The 18735-nt window shown below is 57.8% G+C and overlaps 1 protein-coding gene across 7 annotated transcripts; it reads left to right on the forward strand.

The window, feature by feature from the left end:
- The first annotated feature begins 514 nt into the window (after window positions 1-514).
- On the forward strand, window positions 515-17620 carry DDR1 (discoidin domain receptor tyrosine kinase 1). Of its 7 annotated transcripts, none has more exons than XM_074348348.1 (19): window positions 515-665; window positions 3997-4165; window positions 6891-7023; window positions 7106-7208; window positions 7422-7650; window positions 9069-9216; window positions 9438-9546; window positions 9956-10142; window positions 10223-10469; window positions 10993-11088; window positions 11207-11358; window positions 12177-12342; window positions 13011-13121; window positions 14114-14358; window positions 14524-14651; window positions 14867-15082; window positions 15571-15805; window positions 16379-16528; window positions 16643-17620. In XM_074348348.1, the coding sequence occupies exons 3-19, from the start codon at window positions 6933-6935 to the stop codon at window positions 16781-16783; spliced, it is 2754 nt and encodes a 917-aa protein (XP_074204449.1). In that variant the 5' UTR covers window positions 515-665; window positions 3997-4165; window positions 6891-6932; the 3' UTR covers window positions 16784-17620. The 7 variants fall into 7 exon arrangements, with proteins under 7 accessions (XP_074204449.1, XP_074204447.1, XP_074204453.1 ...); XM_074348346.1 differs by lacking the exon at window positions 515-665 and adding an exon at window positions 2317-2469; XM_074348345.1 differs by lacking the exon at window positions 515-665 and adding an exon at window positions 2485-2732.
- The last annotated feature ends 1115 nt before the right edge of the window (window positions 17621-18735 follow it).

The following is an 18735-nucleotide window of genomic DNA, read 5'->3' on the forward strand; positions in this document are numbered from 1 at the left end:
TCAGAAGGGACAGGTCAGAATATGTTTGAAATTGGGATTGTTCTTGAAAACATAGGGTACCTTTTGGCCTTGGGTACTTCCTATGCTCTGGTACAAGCAGGGACGGAGGAGCTCACCATATAATATTTTGGCGGCAGCCAACTAGGAAACTGGTATTCTGGTTCTCCCCAGACTGCAAAACCCTGAGGGAAGGAAGTGAATTGTTAGGGACCCAGAGGAGGCCTCCAAAGGACCACTGATCTCTTCTCCCACCTCCTGTCTGTCTGTCCCTCTTTCCTGGATTCCTGGCCTCAGCGGGACCAAAATGCCGGCTGCCTAAGCTCTCAGCCACAGCCCGTCGCTGCTTTCTTCCTAGCTGCCTCCCTTCGCCTCCTTTTGTCTGGGGTCTTTGTCTGCGATCTCCCTGTTGTTCCCAGTCCTCTGTCTCCCCTCCCTTTCTCCCCGGCCAGTCTGCTCCCTCCCTCTCTGCGGGGGCCGGGAGGCTCGGCGAGGGGAGCGGGCTGGGTTGCCATGGTCACGTCGAAGCTGGCCGCAGCTGGCCCGGGCAGCTGCTCCCGGGTCCCGGATGGGCGGACAAAGCCGGGCGGCCTTGGCAGTCCCAGAGCCGGAACCCCAAAGCCCTGAGACTACGGGGGACTGGGACCCAGGAGAACCCTGAGCTGGAGGTGAGAGAGAGAAAGCTGGAGCCCAGGGAGGGCAGGAGTGGGGACTGGAGTTGGGCCCTCCCCTCGTGGGGAGTGACCGGGCGGTGCTGGCTGGAGGTGTGGTGGGAGGAGGGGAGCGCGGCCGGGCGCGGCGGGGAGGAGGGGAAGGATGGGGAATAGAGTTGGGGATGGCGGAGCGGCAGATGGGCCGAGGGCTACGAGGTTTCCAAGGGGAGGTCTGGGGCCTCTGTGTCCTGCCACCCAGTAGCAGGTTTGCTTCAGTCTTTGGAATTGGGGCCTCTGTCTCCTCGGTCAGTCCTTCAGTTATCCCTTCCCTTCTCAGCCCCTTACTGATCTCCTCACATCCCTTCGTTTCAGTACCTGTGCATCTGTCTTCGTCTCCCGTCTCTGGGTTTATTCCAACCCCTTTTTCTCCTCTTTGTCCTTGTTTGGCATCTGCTCATCTCTCAGAGGCTCCTCACTTTCCTGCCCTCCTCTCTGAGTGTCCCCCTCACCCTTTCCCCATCTCCACTCCAGTTCACTCGCTGGCCCAGTCCTTTTCTCCCCAAACCCCAGTCTTCCCACCTTCTGCTATGTGCCCCCTGTCTCCATCCTCCGTTTCCTCTCTCCGACCCCCAGTTCCCCTCTGCCTCGGCCTGTTTGTGTCCCGTTCCATCCCCACGGCCCCCTCTCTCTTCATCCCCTAGGCTGCCAACAGCTGAGACTGGTCTCATCTTTTTCCCTGTGCTACATCATCTCTCTCTCCTCCTCCCGCTCCTGGGCCTCAGTTTCCACTGTGGACTTGGTGGTATCAACGCCTGACTCCCACCCAGGGCTTTGTCCACCCCTCACCCTTGCTCCCCCCTCCAGTGAATTTTCACTCTCCCCAGCTGCCGACCCAGCCTCCTTGCCCCAGAGGCAGCTGCATCTCTCAGGAAGGGAACAGCAGCTTGTTGGGGTGGGGGGTCGGGCATCTGGCCCATCCTCTCTCTCACTGGTCCTGCCAGGCTTCCCTGTGGTGGTCTGGGGATCTGCCTGCCTGAATCTACTCTCTCCTACGTGCCTCTCCTCACATTTTTTCAGCTTTTCCTCTTCTTCCTGGACTGCAGGAGGCTATTGGCTTGAAAGGGAGGGGAGCCCTGAATAGGAGGACATAGATGGGGGAGCGGTAGAGGGTCCTTTGGGGGCTCAGGAGGATGTGGGGCCTCTGGAGTTGTGAGTGATGCAGGAGATGTGGGATGGGCTCTGGGGACCACGGATGGGTAGGTAGATGGATGCGCTCGGTCTTTGGCGCTGCTCTAGGGGTCCCTGGATGGCTGGGATTTCCCTCTCTGGCCCCTGAAAGTCTCGGCTCAGAGCCCCGCATTCCAGCCGGCTCCAGCCCCCTTTCTGCTGTCACTTGACTCCGCTGGGCCCCAGCCCTGCATCCCTCCCACTCCTCTAGCTTGGGGCTGGGGCGAGGTGGGCATCACCGACTAGGAATTTCTCCTGAGGGAGAAGAGGGAACAAGGGTTTCAGGATCCTATGGTTTCTTCTACTTTCCGCAGTGGACTCCTCTGTCTGGCACCGCCATGCCACCTGGCTGGGGTCAGCGTGGGCTTGGGGTGTGATATGTCCCACTGGGGTGTGAGGGACTGCTGCTTCTTCCCTGAGGGGTCTGGCTGCAGCTCAGCCCGGCCGCTTGCCCGGGGCTTCCCGGGAGCACAGCCCCTGGAAGGAGGGGCTGAGAGTCCGCCCTGGTAAGGTTACTTGGGAAACCTTGGCTCCACCCCCCCAGCGTGGCTCCACCCACGGCCCAGGTTCCCCAGCGGCCGTCTCCGGAGGGGTAGGTGCGCCGGGGAATCCCGGGGGTTTGGTAGGAGGGGACGATGGAAAGAGGCAAATCTCAGAGTGGCCATGGGGCTGTCTATTGAGTCCCTTAGCAGTTGGGGCGTCCTAGGGTTTATGTGTTGACCTGTAGGTTGGAGTTCGTACCCATATGTGCCTTGGCCTCTCCCAGGGGCCAGCCTCTTCCTGGTAGTGCTTTTGTGTACTTGTCTGGGACTTCGTGTTTCTTTCTTGGGAGTGTTGTCTGGAACTGCACGTAGGGTGAGTTTATACGTATCTGCTGTGAGGTGCAGTGGGGCCCATATCTGCTATGGGGTGAGACCTTACTCTGCAGGTGATTGGCAAATGGGGTGTGGAGAGAGGTGGTGGGGCCCGAGGTAGAGGTGGTGCTGAGAGGGGGTGGGGGGTCGGGGGTGTGGGGGTGTGGGGACTGGAATCCCTCCCACAACTCTCTGTCCTGCCCACCTCAGCCAGTAGCCGGGGAGAGCGCGTGCTCGCTCTCTCTCATTGGATCTGTTTACTCAGTCTCTGCACCCATCTTGTCCGGGGTCTCTGGTACTATTCCTTTTTGGCTGTGTGTGCTTTTCTCTTTACCTCCCTATCCTCCTCCTCCTCCCCACCACTCACCTTGTCCAGGCCTATCCTTGCCAGTGGTCAGACCCTCCAACCCCACCATGGCCAGAGCTGGCTGGGCCTGAGGGAGACCTGCCCTGAGGGGGACTTCTGGGCTTTGAGCAGGGAGCCCAGGGGAACCAGGGCCTTGGAGTCTGGACTCTAGGGTCATTGAGAGGACGGGGTGGGCCCTGGAGAGTTGAAGGAGGAACTTAGAGGAAGGGGCTGAGGGAGAGGGGCTGGGGCTGGGTTGGGGTGTAGAGGACCAGAGGCTCAGAGGGTGCCAGAGAGAAGCAAGGTTGGTGGTGTGAAAAGACGGTCTAGGAGGCCTGGGTGGACAGGTGAACCCTGCTCCCTTCCCCCATTCAAACTTCTGCTGCTGCTGGACCGGGCACCGGGCCTGTGGGAACCTGCTCCTTCCCTGTGCCCTGGGGCTGCTCCCCTTCACCTCCCTCTGCAGGAACTGAGCCCAGAAAAGGAGAAGTAGGAGGGGGGCATCCCCTCGTGGCACCTGGGAGTGTCGGAGGCCCTGAGCTGGTCCGCAGCTGGCCCCTGGGGCCTCAGCTTCGGATCTCCTTTGTGGGGATCCAGGGAGGTGGGCCGTGGGTGGGTGGAGGGGGATGGGCACGCAGCGCCGAACTTGCGGCCAGGACTGCGGCGCGGTTACCTGGGGGAGGCTGGGGCGCGCGGGGGAATGCGCGGTGGGCGTGGCGGGACGCAGAGGAGCGCGGGGCCAGGAGCTCGGCGCCGGGCGTGGGAGCGGCGGGGACTGCTCGGCCCGGGAGGGGGAAGGGAGGGCAGTGGCCCGGGCGCGCGGCGAGCGCGGAGGGGGGAGTGAGGAGGGGGGAGCGGGGAGGGGGAGGCGGCGCCTGGACCCGAGCCGCCCCAGCCCTGGCTCCTCTCCCCGGAACAGGCCCCCGACAGCTGCTCTCGGGAGCCGCCTCCCGACACCCGAGCCCCGCCGGCGCCTCCCGCTCCCGACTCCTGGCTCCCTCCGCCTCCCCCTCCCCGCGCCCCGCCACCGCCAAGGAGGCCCCGCTCCGGGGTCGGACGCCGGGGTCTACCGCGAAGAGCGATGAAAGGTAGGGAGAACGGCGGGAGGACCCTTGCGGGGCCGAGGGGCGAGGGCGGCGGCCTGGGGCTCCGGAGACGCGCGGCAGCCGGCGGCCGAAGGATGAGGGCCTGGCCGGGAGGCAGGACGTTCCCGGGCTTGGCTGGGTTGCCCAGCGCCGCTCAGTCTGTCCCTGCCCGCCTCCCCAGTTCTCTGGCTTACTATCTGAAAATGGTGAGGGGGACCCCTGACCTCCGAGAAAGTGTTCCAGCCTTGAGGAAGGACCCCTTTTACTCAGTATGGAGGAATTGAACCCCAGGAAGACAGGTGCTCTTATGTGGACCCACTGAATCATCTCGACTTCCTGGAGAAGTGGGCCTGTCCTCCCACCTAGCCAGTCCCTGTGGGCATCTATTAACTGTTAAGCCTCCACCTGGCCACCTCCCAGTTGGGCAGCCTGGCCTCAGCCCAGCAGAGAGAGGGCTTGACAACCTAACCTGCCAGTGACAGTCACTCATCCACGTTGGATAGTCCATTTGTTACCACCATGAGATACTGTCATTGTCCAGTAAGCACCATCCTCCCCGGCCTCCATCCTTTACCACAAAGGTCCTCTGCTGGCTGGACATTGCTTTCCAGCACCTCCACCCCCAGCCAGAGTCTGGTGCTCAGACCCACTGTTGCTGGGGGCACCCTGGTGTGTCCAGAATTGAGCGGTACAGTGGAGACAGGTGAAGTCATTCCAGCCACCCAAGTTTCCTTCCGTTCCCCACTCTATTGACTTCCTTCTTGCTCGGTCACCTTGGTTATTAGGTAGTGGGCTCCAGTCTGTTGGGAGCCTGTGCCTGAGAACCTGTGTGTGTGTGTCTCACACTGTCCTCTGATCGTAGGAGCACATGGTGTCTATCATTTCATGGTCACAGGTGTCTGGAGAGGGCTATTCACTAAGTGATGGGATTGAACTTGGAAAGAATGTCGAGGTGTGGATGGAGTTGATGTGGGTATGAGTGTCTGTGTTTGCCCTGGCTGAGGGTCTACGTGTGTAACAGATTTATCAGGATATCACATGTGAGTGTCTGTCTGAAAGTCTGTGAGGGAGCTGTCTGTCAGTTGTGTGTGTGTGTGCGCACATGTTCACGCAGGCGTGTATGCACACATTACATCTAGCCCCACTGTTTACAGCTTTGTAAGTTCACATGTCTGACCGTGTGTGTGTGTGTGTGTGTGTGTGTCTGAGCTGTGTGTGTGTTGTCTAGGGTAGGGGTTGGGGGTTGGGAGAGGCGGGTGAAGAGCTTGAGGCAGTGTCACAGCCCCTGGCTTGTAATTGGTCGTAGTGGGGCGGAGTTGGTGTAGATCTTCTGGGCCTGTCCTTGGTGTTTCTGACCCAGTGGAGAGAAATGGGGTGACTGGGTGTCAGAGAACAGATTGCCCCATACATCTCTCTGTGTTTCTCTGCTTGGCTTTGTGCCCCGCACTCCGAAGCCTGCTCTGTTTACCTCTTGCTTTGTGTTTCTCGCCCTGTCTCCCCCTGCCTTCTATCCTCTGCCTGTCTTTGTATCTCTGCCCTGGGCTCCTCTTGCTCTGTCTGGCTCCGATGACTCATCTGGGATAGGCATGAAGGTTACTCAGGGGAACAAGGGCCCCGCTGTTCCCGAGAGAGGTGGGGGTGGAGAGGAGCACCCAGGAATTCCAGGCTGGCTGCCTGGGGGTCCAGCAGCTTGCTCCCCTGTGCCAGCTTCTGGACCCCCAAGAGGCTAGGTGTAATATTCCTGGTTCTAACTCTCCTTTGATACCCAGGTCCCCCCACAACTCATCAGCCCCCTCAGCTGCTGCTGGGAGCTGCGGGGTCTCAGCTGCCTCTTACATTCCTGCCCTAGAGCATTGTGGGAGCAACTGGAGGAGGACAAAGGGATGGGGGAGTATCCCCCCACTCCTCCTACCTCCTGGGGTGACCTGGCTTCCGTGTCTTTAGACCCGCCCTCATCTCCAAGGCAACTCAGCCTTTTCCTCAGCCCTGCGCTCTTCCTTCTGAGAAAGCCCCCTTCAGAATTTGGGAACTGAACGGATAGGATGTTGGGGTCTTGGGAAGGCCGAGCAGGGAGTGGGGATGGAACACTTTGGACCTGATGGCAGAGGGGGTCAGGGTTGAGGAGTGGCACCAGGGCCCCAAAGGATCCCAGGGCCTGGAAAACTCAGTGCAGACCTCTGCTGGGAAGAGGACAGGTCAGGATCACTTTTCCTGGTGCTGGGGCTGGGATAGTGGATACCTGGGTCCATAAGGAGTTGTAGTTGAAATGTTTTTTTGGGAGGCAAGCTGCCTGGGCCCCGGTGAGGAATTCTCAATAGGCACAGATAGCCTGGGGATTGTGTTAAAATGCAGATTCTGATTCAGCCAGTTTTGGGTGAGACCTGAGATTCTGCATTTCTCCCAAGCTCTCAGGTGTTGCCAAAGTTGCTGGGACAGGAACCATCAGGGCTATAGAGGACACTGAGATTAGAAGGTGCTGGAGTCCCCCACTTCTCTTAGAATTCTGGGCTTGTAGGTGGGGAGGGGAACAGAGTTTAGCCCAGTGTCTGGTACCTGGGAATCATTCTAAAAGTATAGCCAATGCTGTTAAACAATGACTGTTGTCCTTTTACTGCCATTATACCCAAAGCAGCCCATTCTGTCTCTCTATTGTTGTTGGCTGGGACCAGTCTCCCTGATCGCCCTTTAACTTACTCCCCCCCACCTCCACCCATTATGTCCCTTGCAGAGATGCTGCCCCCTCCTCCTTAGGCCTGAGGGATCCGGAGCTATGGGGCCAGGGGCCCTCTCATCTCTACTGCTGCTGCTGCTGCTCTTGGCGGGACCTGGAGAATCTGACATGAAGGGACATTTTGATCCTGGTGAGGAGACTGGCTCCTGAGGGATGGGGCTTGGGAGATCGAGTCAGGGGCTTTGACCTTCCATATGCCTGTCTTCACCCAGCCAAGTGCCGCTATGCCCTGGGCATGCAGGACCGGACCATCCCGGATGGTGACATCTCTGCCTCCAGCTCTTGGTCAGATTCCACTGCTGCTCGCCACAGCAGGTACCTGCCACACCTGGGGCTGCACTGGAGGGAACTCCTGGGGCTTCTACTTGCCCTTCCAAACCTCTGCCCAAGCCAAGAGGCTTCTGAGAGGGCCAATGCTGATGAAACGCCCATAGTACTGGGCAGGGGTCAGGAGGGTGGGGTTTAAATACTGGAGACAGAGGCAAACCTGGGGCCAGATATTCCCTGTGACCTCCCACCCCTTCTCAGGCTGGAGAGCAGTGATGGAGATGGGGCATGGTGCCCTGCAGGGCCGGTGTTTCCCAAGGAGGAGGAGTACCTGCAGGTGGACCTGCGGCGGCTGCACCTGGTGGCACTGGTGGGCACCCAGGGGCGGCATGCAGGGGGCCTGGGCAAGGAGTTCTCTCCCAGCTACCGGCTGCGTTACTCCCGGGATGGCCACCGCTGGATGGACTGGAGGGACCGCTGGGGCCAGGAGGTGAGGCTGGCAGGGGTAGCGCCCAGGGAAGGTTGCTCTCCTCTCTCCTCCCTCCTCCAGCTGTACCGCCCATCTGCTGATGACTCTGCAGTGTATACCCTCTCCAGCCCAAGCAGCTCCCCTGAGCTCCATCTAGTGTTGCAAACCTGACCGCTTTCCACCTAGATGTCTAATGGGCATCTCAAACTTACCATCAACTTCTCAAGCTGAACCTGGGTCCCCCCCAACCCTGCTCCTCCTCTCTGAATTCTCCAGCTCAGTAAATGGTACCACCATGGGCCCAGTTGCTCAGGCCATAAGCTAAGATGATATCCCTGATCCTCTTTTCCTCTCACCACCTCCTTCCAAAAGCATCGGCAAGGCCAGTCTCTCCTCCACCCCCCCACCCCGCCCCTGTGATATTTCCTGAATCTGACCACTTCTCATCATGCACCACCTCCACGTCTACCGCCCTAGGCCAGGCCCCCACTGTCCTGGCTTAAATGAGTGCAAATGTCTCCAAACTGTTCTCCCGGCTTCTTCCCTGAAGTCAGATCTCCGCCTGGAGACTACATCCAGGGTACCGGAGAAAATGCAAAGCAAATGCCGCACACTGGCTCACAGCCCTCCGCTGGCTTTCCTCGCTGCCAGAACAAAAGCTGAGCTGTGTCCTGGGTGCAGAGGCTCAGCCTGTGCTGGCTCTCATCCACATCCCTTGCTCCTCTCCCCCAGTCTCACTCCACCTGGGCTGCGCTGATGTTCTTGCCATTCCTGGAACAAGCTAGGGCTCATCCTCCAGCCTCAGTACATCTCCCTTCACTTGCTGTTCTCTTTGCCTGGGAAGCTCCTCACCACAGCTGCCAACAGGCTCTCCTCCCTCCATTCAATTCTCCCCCCAGATGTCACCTCCTCAGAGAGCCTTTTCTGACTCCCTACTATCCCACCTCCCCCTGCCCCAGCCCCACATGCTGCCTCTTGTCTCTCCCAGTGGACTCCCAGTCCTACTGGGGAGGGACTGCTGCTCACCACCTACAATTTGCCTGGCTGGCGCAGAGTGAGTGCTGAGCCAGCCTCTGCTAAGTGAACAGAGGGAGTGGGGTGAAGGAAGAGGGGGGCCAGAGCAGGGTGCAGAGTTGAGAGGGACTCATAAAATCTGGAAACAAGGGGATGAGCGGCTTAGAGACAAATGACTGGAGCCAGGTGAGGGGTGGTGGGGGGCTGACACTGGAAGTTGAGGACAGACTATTAGACCAAGAGGCATCAGAGGTCACTGCTGTAGGCCCTTGTCTTGCAAATGCCTGGCTGTAACCCCTGACCCTGGGTGCTCAGTGCCAGCCTTCATGGGTCTATCTGTGGGCGGGGCCGGGGAGCAGCTGGTGATGTGAAAGTTAGACCCCACCTGGAGCCTTTCCCACACATCCCCCACATCTGGCCCACAGGTGATCTTAGGTAACGAGGATCCTGGGGGAGTGGTGCTGAAGGACCTTGGGCCCCCCATGGTGGCCCGACTGGTTCGCTTCTACCCCCGGGCAGACCGGGTGATGAGCGTCTGTCTGCGGGTGGAGCTCTATGGCTGCCTCTGGAAGGGTGAGTCGTTCAGACCCCTGAGAATTTGTTCCTGTCCTGGGGGCTGGGGAGAGGGGCATCCAGGATCCTCTTTCTCTTGGGGAGCTGTTACTCTTGAGTGAGGAGGGGACTGGCCAGCATTGCCTCCTCCGTGCCAGTGGGCCGTGGAGGGATATGAGAAAGGGGCCTGAAACCCACCCAGGCCCCACATGCCCCTAACACCCCTCCTCCCCCCGCCCCAGATGGACTCCTGTCTTACACAGCCCCTGTGGGGCAGACGATGTACTTATCTGAGGCCGTGTATCTCAACGACTCCACCTACGATGGCCACACCACACACACGGTTGGCGGGTAAAAGAAGCGAGCCCTGCGGGATACGGAGCCTGGGGTGGGAGGATGGAGGGTGGGGAGGCTGGTATGTAGTCTGCACAGTGAGAAGAACCGCAGAGATGATTTAGGTGGGGCCTCAAGGGGCATGACCAGGATTGAGGGGTAGCAAGGTGACCACTAGCTCATATGATGCTTCATGTGAATTAGAAAAGGCCCTCCCTTGCTAAGACACTTACAGCCATTGCAAATTGTCCCAGTAAATACACACACATCATAGGCTGAGTGGTGCCCCTTAGAGGTGGTGCCTTTCTGCAGTAGGAGATGCAAACTGCCCTGGAGAGTCCTGGCGGTGGGTGGGGGGTGTGTAGAACACCCGGATAGGTGACACTTTCTTCTCTTCCAACCTCCTCTTCTTCCACCCCCTCTCCAGGCTGCAGTACGGGGGTCTGGGCCAGCTGGCAGATGGCGTGGTGGGGCTGGATGACTTCAGGAAGAGCCAGGAGTTGCGGGTCTGGCCTGGCTATGACTACGTGGGATGGAGCAATCACAGTTTCCCCGGTGGCTATGTGGAGATGGAGTTTGAGTTTGACCGGCTGAGGGCCTTCCAGGCCATGCAGGTAAGTGCAGCCAGTTCCCGGGTGGGTGCCCCGGCGGGCTCGCCTGGCCCTGACCCTGTGTCCTTCCTCCCTCCCACCAGGTCCACTGCAACAACATGCACACGCTGGGAGCCCGCCTGCCTGGTGGGGTGGAGTGTCGCTTCAAGCGGGGCCCTGCCATGGCCTGGGAGGGGGAACCCATGCGGCATGCCCTAGGGGGCAGCCTGGGGGACCCCAGAGCCCGGGCCGTGTCAGTACCCCTGGGCGGCCGCGTGGGCCGCTTTCTGCAATGCCGCTTCCTGTTTGCTGGGCCGTGGTTACTCTTCAGCGAGATCTCCTTCATCTCTGGTAAGCCCCTGGTCTGTGCCCAGTCCCCAATCTCTGGGACTGCCAACCCATAGTGCCCCCAGGTATCTACTCCTGGTACCATATCTGCCCATTACCCATGAAACTTCCCAAGCAGGGGTATCCCAAATAACTTAACCCCCCCCTTTCTCCCCACCTATCTTGGCTTTTTCTTTATGAGCCCCTCACTCATGACTGACATTGAACAGTAAGACTGTGTGGTTGTTAAAATACTGAAATATTCTGCGCTGGCTGAGAAACAGGCTCTTCTCTTAAGCTTCCTGATACCCGGGGTCCCCACCCTGGGCTCTCCCCAGGAGTCCTGCTTCTCCCCACAATCCAGTACCTAAAAGGTAAACATCCAGCACAGCCATGCCCCTCCAGGATCCTGTTCCTACCATCCTGGCTGGTTGGTACATATACTGAGATCAGCCCTGCTGCTCTTCCTCAACCCTCGGTCTTGTGCAGGTGTGCCTCCCTTGGGTCACCTCCTCCCTACCTGACCTCTCCTTTTTCTTTTCTCCAGATGTTGTGAATGACTCCTCCCTGGCTCTGGGGGGCACTTTCCCACCCGCCCCCTGGTGGCCACCCGGCCCACCTCCCACCAACTTCAGCAGCTTGGGTGAGCCACCCTGGGGCCTCCTCCGGGGCCTGTGGGTCCTGTGCCCCTAGTTCTCTCTGGGTCCCCCTCAGCTTAGGCAGGAAGCCTTCTGTGGTCCTGACCCTTCTGCCTCCACCAGAGCTGGAGCCCAGGGGCCAGCAGCCCGTGGCCAAGGCCGAGGGGAGCCCAACTGCCATCCTCATCGGCTGCCTGGTGGCTATCATCCTGCTGCTGCTGCTGATCATCGCCCTCATGCTGTGGCGGCTACACTGGCGCAGGCTCCTCAGCAAGGTGGGTGGACTGGGATGGGGCTTGGGGCCGCCAGGAGTGGGGCCTCCTGGGGAGGGACGGATGTGGGATGAGGCCAGTGTGCGTTGGACTCCTGTGTTCATTAGGGCCCAGCAGGGACCACAGAGCACAGTCTGGTCAGAATAAAAATCATCATTAATAAAGAGACCTTGTACAAAGGTGTGGGCGGGGTGTGTGGAAATCTCAAGAAGCAGTGCAGTTCCCTAGGCCTGGTCACCGCAGAGCTGCTTCCATCCCTGGGCCCCGGGGGTTGAGAGGAGGTGGCCATTACCAGAACCCAGGAGGAACGAGCATGGAGACGGCGCCTGAGAGGGGCGGCGGGCTTTGGTTCAGTCATGCAGCTGGCCTGGGTCCATCCCTCGGGGAGGGGCTGGGAGAATAGACACCCTGACCTCACTTCCTGCCTGCCCTCCAAACTCCTGCTGGGGCTCCTCTCTGGCCATTGGTGCGGTCCACACTGGTCAGCCTCTTGGGGCCACAGCTGGGTGGGAAAAGGCCGCGAGCAGAGCTAGAGGAGTGACCAGAAGTCTGGTGCATCCCAAGCCCATGACTTCAGGCGGGAGTCCAGTGGTGGTGATACGTGTCGAAGTTTATGGACTGGTAGGATTTCATGGCTGGAACTCATTTAAATGCTCTTGAGCCTCTGTTTCTTCACCTGTGAGGTGGAATTAATAGTAGATGCAACTGTAGGAACGTTGTGAGGACGGAAGAAGGGAACATAGGTATAGCACTTAACAAAGAGCTGGGAAGTGTGCACTAAGTAGTAGCCGCCACTGATGTTTCCCATTCCCCACGACAAGGCTGAGCGGCGGGTATTAGAAGAGGAGCTGACGGTTCACCTCTCTGTCCCTGGGGACACCATCCTCATCAACAACCGCCCAGGTCCTCGAGAGCCACCCCCTTACCAGGAGCCCCGACCTCGTGGGAATCCGCCCCACTCTGCTCCCAGTGTCCCTAACGGCTCTGGTAAGACCTGCCTTGTTCCAGTGCCACCTCCATCCTCTCTGCCGTCTTCTTAGTGTATCCCTCTCCTTTACCGTTCCCTGCTTTTCCTGTCTTCCCTAGTTTCAACTTATTTTTCTTATTTGGTCCCTGGTCACCACCTTCTATATTACTCCATGTCCCTCCCACATAATCCCTTGGGAATTTCCCACATATCACCCATAACCGCCAGTGGTCTCATTCTGTCTCTGTGTCTCATACACATCCCTCTGTCTTCTCTGTTGTGCCCTCTCATTGTGTCTTCCTGGCTCCTGTCCTTTCTCCTACACTACCATATTCATTCTGCCCTCCATCAACTCATCCAGTATCCATCCATCCACTCATCCATCCATCCATCTATATATATATCCATTTATCCATTCCTCATTCATCCGTTTGTCCATCTATCCATCCATATATATTCATCCATCCATTTGTCCATCTGTTATCCATCCATCCATTTTCCCTTTATCCATCCATCCATCACCTATCCATCCAGTTATCCAGCACTCCAGATCCTTGTTCTGTCCTGTCTCTGTCTCTTAGTACATTCGTTCTCATCAGCCCTAGTCTCGCCCTATTCTGGGTCTCCCTGTCTGTCTAGCCTTGAGTCTCATCCCTTCCCCGTGTTCCCCCCTTCCTTCTCCCGACAGCGTTGCTGCTCTCCAATCCGGCCTACCGCCTCCTTCTGGCCACTTACGCCCGCCCCTCTCGAGGCCCGGGCCCCCCCACACCCGCCTGGGCCAAACCCACCAACACCCAGGGTAAGCCCCTCTGCCCCGGGCTCCGCCAGGCTCCTGTACCTCTACTGGAGCAGGGAAAAGTCCTCACACTTTGCACTCCCTCCTCTCCCCACTATGGCCTCTTCTGCTCTCCTGAGCTCCCAAGGAGGAAGCTCTTGTGCCCTTAGCTCTCCTCTGCTGCTGCTTGCTCCTTTTTAAGGCCCTGCCCCTCCCCACCTTGAGCTGAGGAGTAGAAAGCTCCGTGGTTCTCAGCTCTGTCCCCCTCCTCCTCTCCCATTGCTTCAGCTCTCCAGAGCCAGAGGAGGTGACCCCTCCTTCACCCTGCCCTCTCTCTAGAGCTTTGAGGAGGGCCTCACCCTGGGTGCTTGCCCTCTCCCCCATTGTGTCCTCTCCTTGCCCGCACCCTGCCCTTCCTGTCTGCTCCCCTTCTCCTCCATGTTGCCTTCTTTTGTTGCTGAGGGGACAGCTCTGCTTCCTCTCCTGTCTGTAGACTCCCTGTTGTGCGGGCCATGAGGAAGTGTTCCCCTCCCTGTCTCTGTGTGCCCGTGTCTGTGCCTGTCTTTGAGCTTGGCGTGTTGGGTCAGGGAGGGTTTGGGTAGCCATGGGAGGGCCGAACAGCTATGTGAACGGGAGGGGGACAAGGGTTCGGAAAGCGGAGGGTAACCAGATGGCTGCGACCATCCCTCTTCCGATGATGGGCAGAGGAATTCCACTTCTAGCCGAGACTCCCCACAGTCTTGGGCTGTGCTGGGATCCCTAGAGAAGACTTTACAACATTCTTTGCTCAGCCATTTCCACTGCTTTGAAAGCTCTGTCACAGCTAACTCTTATCCAGCAGCGCCTTCTCTGGCTGGAGGCTGGTGGGTGGAATACCAGGAGGATGGAGGGTAGACCCAGTCTCTCACCCAACTGGGAGATGGGGGGGCTTCTGGGAGGCACGAGCGTGGAGAACCGTGGCTCTCAGGGGCTGTCCCTGATGCCTCGTCCTGTCTTCTTTCCCCTCACCCCTCCAGCCTGCAGTGGGGACTATATGGAGCCTGAGAAGCCGGGTGCCCCGCTTCTGCCCCCACCTCCCCAGAACAGCGTCCCCCATTATGCCGAGGCTGACATTGTCACCCTGCAGGGCGTCACCGGGGGCAACACCTATGCTGTGCCTGCGCTGCCCCCAGGGGCGGCTGGGGATGGGCCCCCCAGAGTGGATTTCCCTCGGTCGCGGCTCCGGTTCAAGGAGAAGCTTGGCGAGGGCCAGTTTGGGGAGGTAAGAAGGGCCCTGCCAGCCGTCAGTGTCTGCCTGTCTGGGGCTCTGATGCCGTGCCCACACAACCCCTTGGCCAGGAACCTGTCACCTATGACTGTTGTCCCAGGTGACCCTGTCACCTTCGTGGACCTTGTGACCCCCTGGCACATCACCTCCTTTCTTCAGGTCCACCTGTGTGAGATAGATAGCCCTCAAGACCTGGTCAGTCTTGATTTCCCCCTCAATGTGCGCAAGGGACACCCGTTGCTGGTAGCTGTCAAGATCCTACGGCCAGATGCCACCAAGAATGCCAGGTAAGGACCAGAGATGGCGTCCAGAAGAAGGGAGCAGAGGCGGTGAAGAGTGGGGAGCGATTCAGAGAGAAACCTGGTGGAGGCCAACAGAGGGGGAGCGTCCTGGGACTAGAGGGTTGGTGCCCATGTGGGGTGGGGCACTGGACCGCAGGAGCTGGGGGGGATGGTGCAGGTCAGCCCCTTGGCTCCCTGCCACCTTCTCCCTGCTTCTTCAGGAATGATTTCCTGAAGGAGGTGAAGATCATGTCCAGGCTAAAGGACCCAAACATCATCCGGCTCCTGGGCGTGTGTGTGCAGGACGACCCCCTCTGCATGATCACAGATTACATGGAGAACGGTGACCTCAACCAGTTCCTCAGCGCCCACCAGCTAGAGGACAAGGCGGCAGAGGGGGCTGGGGATGGGGAGACTGCCCAGGGGCCCACCATCAGGTACCCACTTGTCTAGGCTGACCCTTCCTTGAGAGTTCCCCAAGGGGGTCTCCTGCTCTCCCCTCACTCCAGCTTAGAGGGAAAAGGGGGAGCATGGGGTGGGCAGGCAGGTAGAGGTTCCAGGAGGGGGCCTGGGGTGAGACAGGTGGCTGTGTTCATCCAGAACCCGAGGGGCAGAAAGGCCAGAGATGACGACAGTGAGGGTGGTGGAGGGATGTGGACTTTGTCAGGAAGTTCCCTGTGCCCTCTCACCCTCTCTGCCTGAGGCCAGTTTGGGGAGCATAATGAAATCAGTTAATTCCCTGCTGTTAGATGAGCTCAAGAAAGGTTGAGTGGGCATCTTCCCAAGGGCCTCCACCTGGGCTTTCCATCTCTGCACAGGAGGAGGGGTAACCCAGTCCTGGGGAGAGGGTGCCCCTTCGTCTCCTGGGAAATCTGTGATGTGGGGATGACCCCTGTGGCCCTCTGTTTTTGGCTCTTGTACTCAGCTACCCGATGTTGCTGCACGTGGCAGCCCAGATTGCCTCGGGCATGCGCTATCTGGCCACACTCAATTTTGTGCATCGGGACCTGGCTACGAGGAACTGCCTGGTTGGGGAAAACTTCACCATCAAAATCGCTGACTTTGGCATGAGCCGGAACCTCTATGCCGGGGACTATTACCGTGTGCAAGGCCGGGCGGTGCTGCCCATCCGGTGGATGGCCTGGGAGTGCATCCTCATGGTGAGAGGCCCCGAGAGGCGGGCAGAGAGGGGAGGTTGGGAACACTGGCTGCCACTTGAAGCTCTGGGATCTCGTTCAGTCACTTGATTCCCTGGACTGCAGTTTCCTCACCTATAAAGGGAGGGTTTGGACCAGTGCTTTATGAGGTTCCCTCTGGCTCAGGGACTGGAGAAAACAAGGAGGTATGGTGTGATGGGAGAGGGTCCAGGAGCCAGGAGTGGGTATGAGAGATGGAGTCAGGGTAGCAGAAAACAAGAGAGATAAGGAGGCTAGAGATGGAAGGCGATGAGCTGGGAGAGTCAGGACCAGAAAAAGGGGGGAAGGATGGGTAGAAACGGGAAGACGTAAGGGAGAGGACTAAAGCAGGGGAAAGGAGGCAGAGCCGGAGGAGAGGAACAGGCTTAGTGAGAAAGAGGGCCAGCTAAGGAGGGTGGAGCCCCAGGGGTTGGGAGGGAGTCAGGGGGCTGTGGGTGGAGGTGATGCTGAGTGAATGTGGGGCCCCGGTGGGGAGTGGAGGAGGGTCTCTGTTGCGTTATGTCTTTCTTGGCCTCTGTTGCCTTATCCATGCACCAGGGGAAGTTCACGACCGCAAGTGATGTGTGGGCCTTCGGGGTGACCCTGTGGGAGGTGCTGATGCTCTGCAGGGCCCAGCCCTTTGGGCAGCTCACCGATGAGCAAGTCATCGAGAATGCAGGAGAGTTCTTCCGGGACCAGGGCCGGCAGGTCAGAGCAGAGGGGAGGGAACATGGGGCTGGGGGGTTCAGGATGACCACAATGTCATTTTGGGGACTGAAGAACATTTGTTTCCTGCCTTTTGTCCACACTGCCACAATGTAGGTGTACCTGTCCCGGCCCCCAGCCTGCCCGCTGGGCCTGTATGAGCTGATGCTTCGGTGCTGGAGCCGGGAGGCTGAGCAGCGACCACCCTTTTCCCAGCTGCATCGGTTCCTGGCAGAAGATGCGCTCAACACAGTGTGAATCACGACACCTAGCCATCCCTCCCTCAGGGAGGATTCAGGGGAGGCCAACAGCACTAAACAAGAGGAGCTAATGGCACCACACTCCATTCCCTCCTGACCACCCGTCACTTCTGAGAGAGGCAGTGTGGCCGCAGGTGGGCTGGGCCTGCCAGGGAGCTGCTGCCCTCCCTTCCCCGGACACGCTCTCATGCCCCCTTCCTGCTCCTCTCCTGCCGCCCACCCAGCTGGCCCTGTGGATGGGCTCCTCTCTGACCTCCTCTCACTGTCCCTTGGGGGAGGGTGGGGGCAAATACAGGGCAGACACTGGACCTGACCCACTGGAGCACCTGGGCCCCCCTGGACAACACTGGTTCCTGGAGAGAAGGCTGTGGCCTCCAGCTGCTCTCTCTCCGTCACACACTGGACCCTACTGGCTGAGAATGTGGGGAGTGAGGAGGACAAGAAAGGGAGAAAGAGGTTCCCTTGTGCCTCATCCTGGAATTGCCTTCAGCTTTGGCCTCTCCCTCCATCCTCTGAAGCACTGGACGTGGGGGTGATCCCCGCCCCGCCCCCAGCCTCCCCACTTCCCACCTGCCATGCTATAGCTAGAACTGCTCTAAGCCTGTATGTTTCTGTGGAATAAATATTGGGATTAGAGGGAAAGAGAGGAATGGCCTGTGGCCCTGGGGTTGGACATCTCTATCGTAGCTGCCACATTGGTTTTTCTATAATCACTTGGGGTTTGTACATTTTTGGGGGGAGAGACACAGATTTTTACACTAATATATGGATCTAGCTCAATGCTATTTTAATCCCCTGCACTAGGCAGGTAATAATAAAGGTTGAGTTTTCCACAGCTGTGAGTGGGTTTCTTGGGGTTTTGGTGAAACCTGCCTCCTGCCCCTTCCCCGCCAAGTCTATCCCCTTTCTTCCTTTTCCTCTTTTTAATTCTCCCCATTCCATTTCCTACCATGTGTTTTGCCCAGCATAGTGTTCTGTTTCTCCATAAGGCAGGCCCTTGCCTGTGGGACCTAAGGTCCCCATAAATGTGTGAACTTTTGTCAACCTGAACAGAAACACTGCAGGAGGCCTGAAGGGAGGTGGGTTAGGCCACGGGTCAACCTCGTCTGACCCATGGACCCCTTTGGCAGTCTGGAGAGGTCTACTGATTCTTCCTCGGAATTATGTTTTAAAACCCATCAAAAAAGTTATATGTGTGTAAAATGTATAATTATGAATACATATATAACAGGAAAGCAAATGAAAAGAGTTTACCAAAATGTTAAAAAATTATGATATACTAACATGTGCTTCTTTTAAATATATTTAATAACAAGACCTAGCAGCAGATGTAATAATTACTGACATTTTCAAATAGCAATGAGCATAAATGACATTCTGAGATTTCTACAACTGTAGTGGGATAGAAAAATAGCTGTGGTGTCTATTAGTGACAAGTCACAGGTGTTAGTAATACTATTGGGGGTTTTGCCCACATTCATACTTGGAGGAAATGCTAAATTTCAGTTAGAGGTTAATAAAAATAGAGGTGTAATTTTTAATTCTTGCCAAAATTCTAGGAACCCCCTTCCTATGTCCCAGGCTCTGCAAGTCCCAAGTTGAGAATCCCTGGATTAGGCTGATCAAATATGCAAGTAACACAGTAGGTGTGAACTGTTTGGGAGCCGTCTCAGAGGCTTGGAAGGATGAGCCACAACCACCAAGAGAACATTTAACAGAGTTCAAATTTGGTTGGAAAGAAAAAAAAAAAAAAAAATCAGTTGCCAGTATTGGAAAAGGCAGACCCATCTTGATGGCAGTTCATGTGAAATAAAGCCCCTGGGGTCTTGGTTGATGACATTCACAAAATGAGCCAACTGGATAATGAGGATGACAATAATGATAACTTAATCTAAGGTTGTATTAATAGGCCCTTGAGGTTCCAGCTCACACATCTGAGTCCTGTTGGAA

The sequence above is a fragment of the Camelus bactrianus genome, chromosome 20, assembly GCF_048773025.1.
Source record: "Camelus bactrianus isolate YW-2024 breed Bactrian camel chromosome 20, ASM4877302v1, whole genome shotgun sequence".
Lineage (NCBI taxonomy): Eukaryota > Metazoa > Chordata > Mammalia > Artiodactyla > Camelidae > Camelus > Camelus bactrianus.

Bases quoted from the DNA above. Each gene is read 5' to 3' on its own strand.
- DDR1 (XM_074348348.1), top strand. From the start codon at position 6,933: ATGGGGCCAGGGGCCCTCTCATCTCTACTGCTGCTGCTGCTGCTCTTG. The intron at 11,089-11,206 runs GTGAGCCACCCT...TGCCTCCACCAG, and splicing joins CACCAACTTCAGCAGCTTGG to AGCTGGAGCCCAGGGGCCAG. The intron at 14,652-14,866 runs GTAAGGACCAGA...CTGCTTCTTCAG, and splicing joins GATGCCACCAAGAATGCCAG to GAATGATTTCCTGAAGGAGG.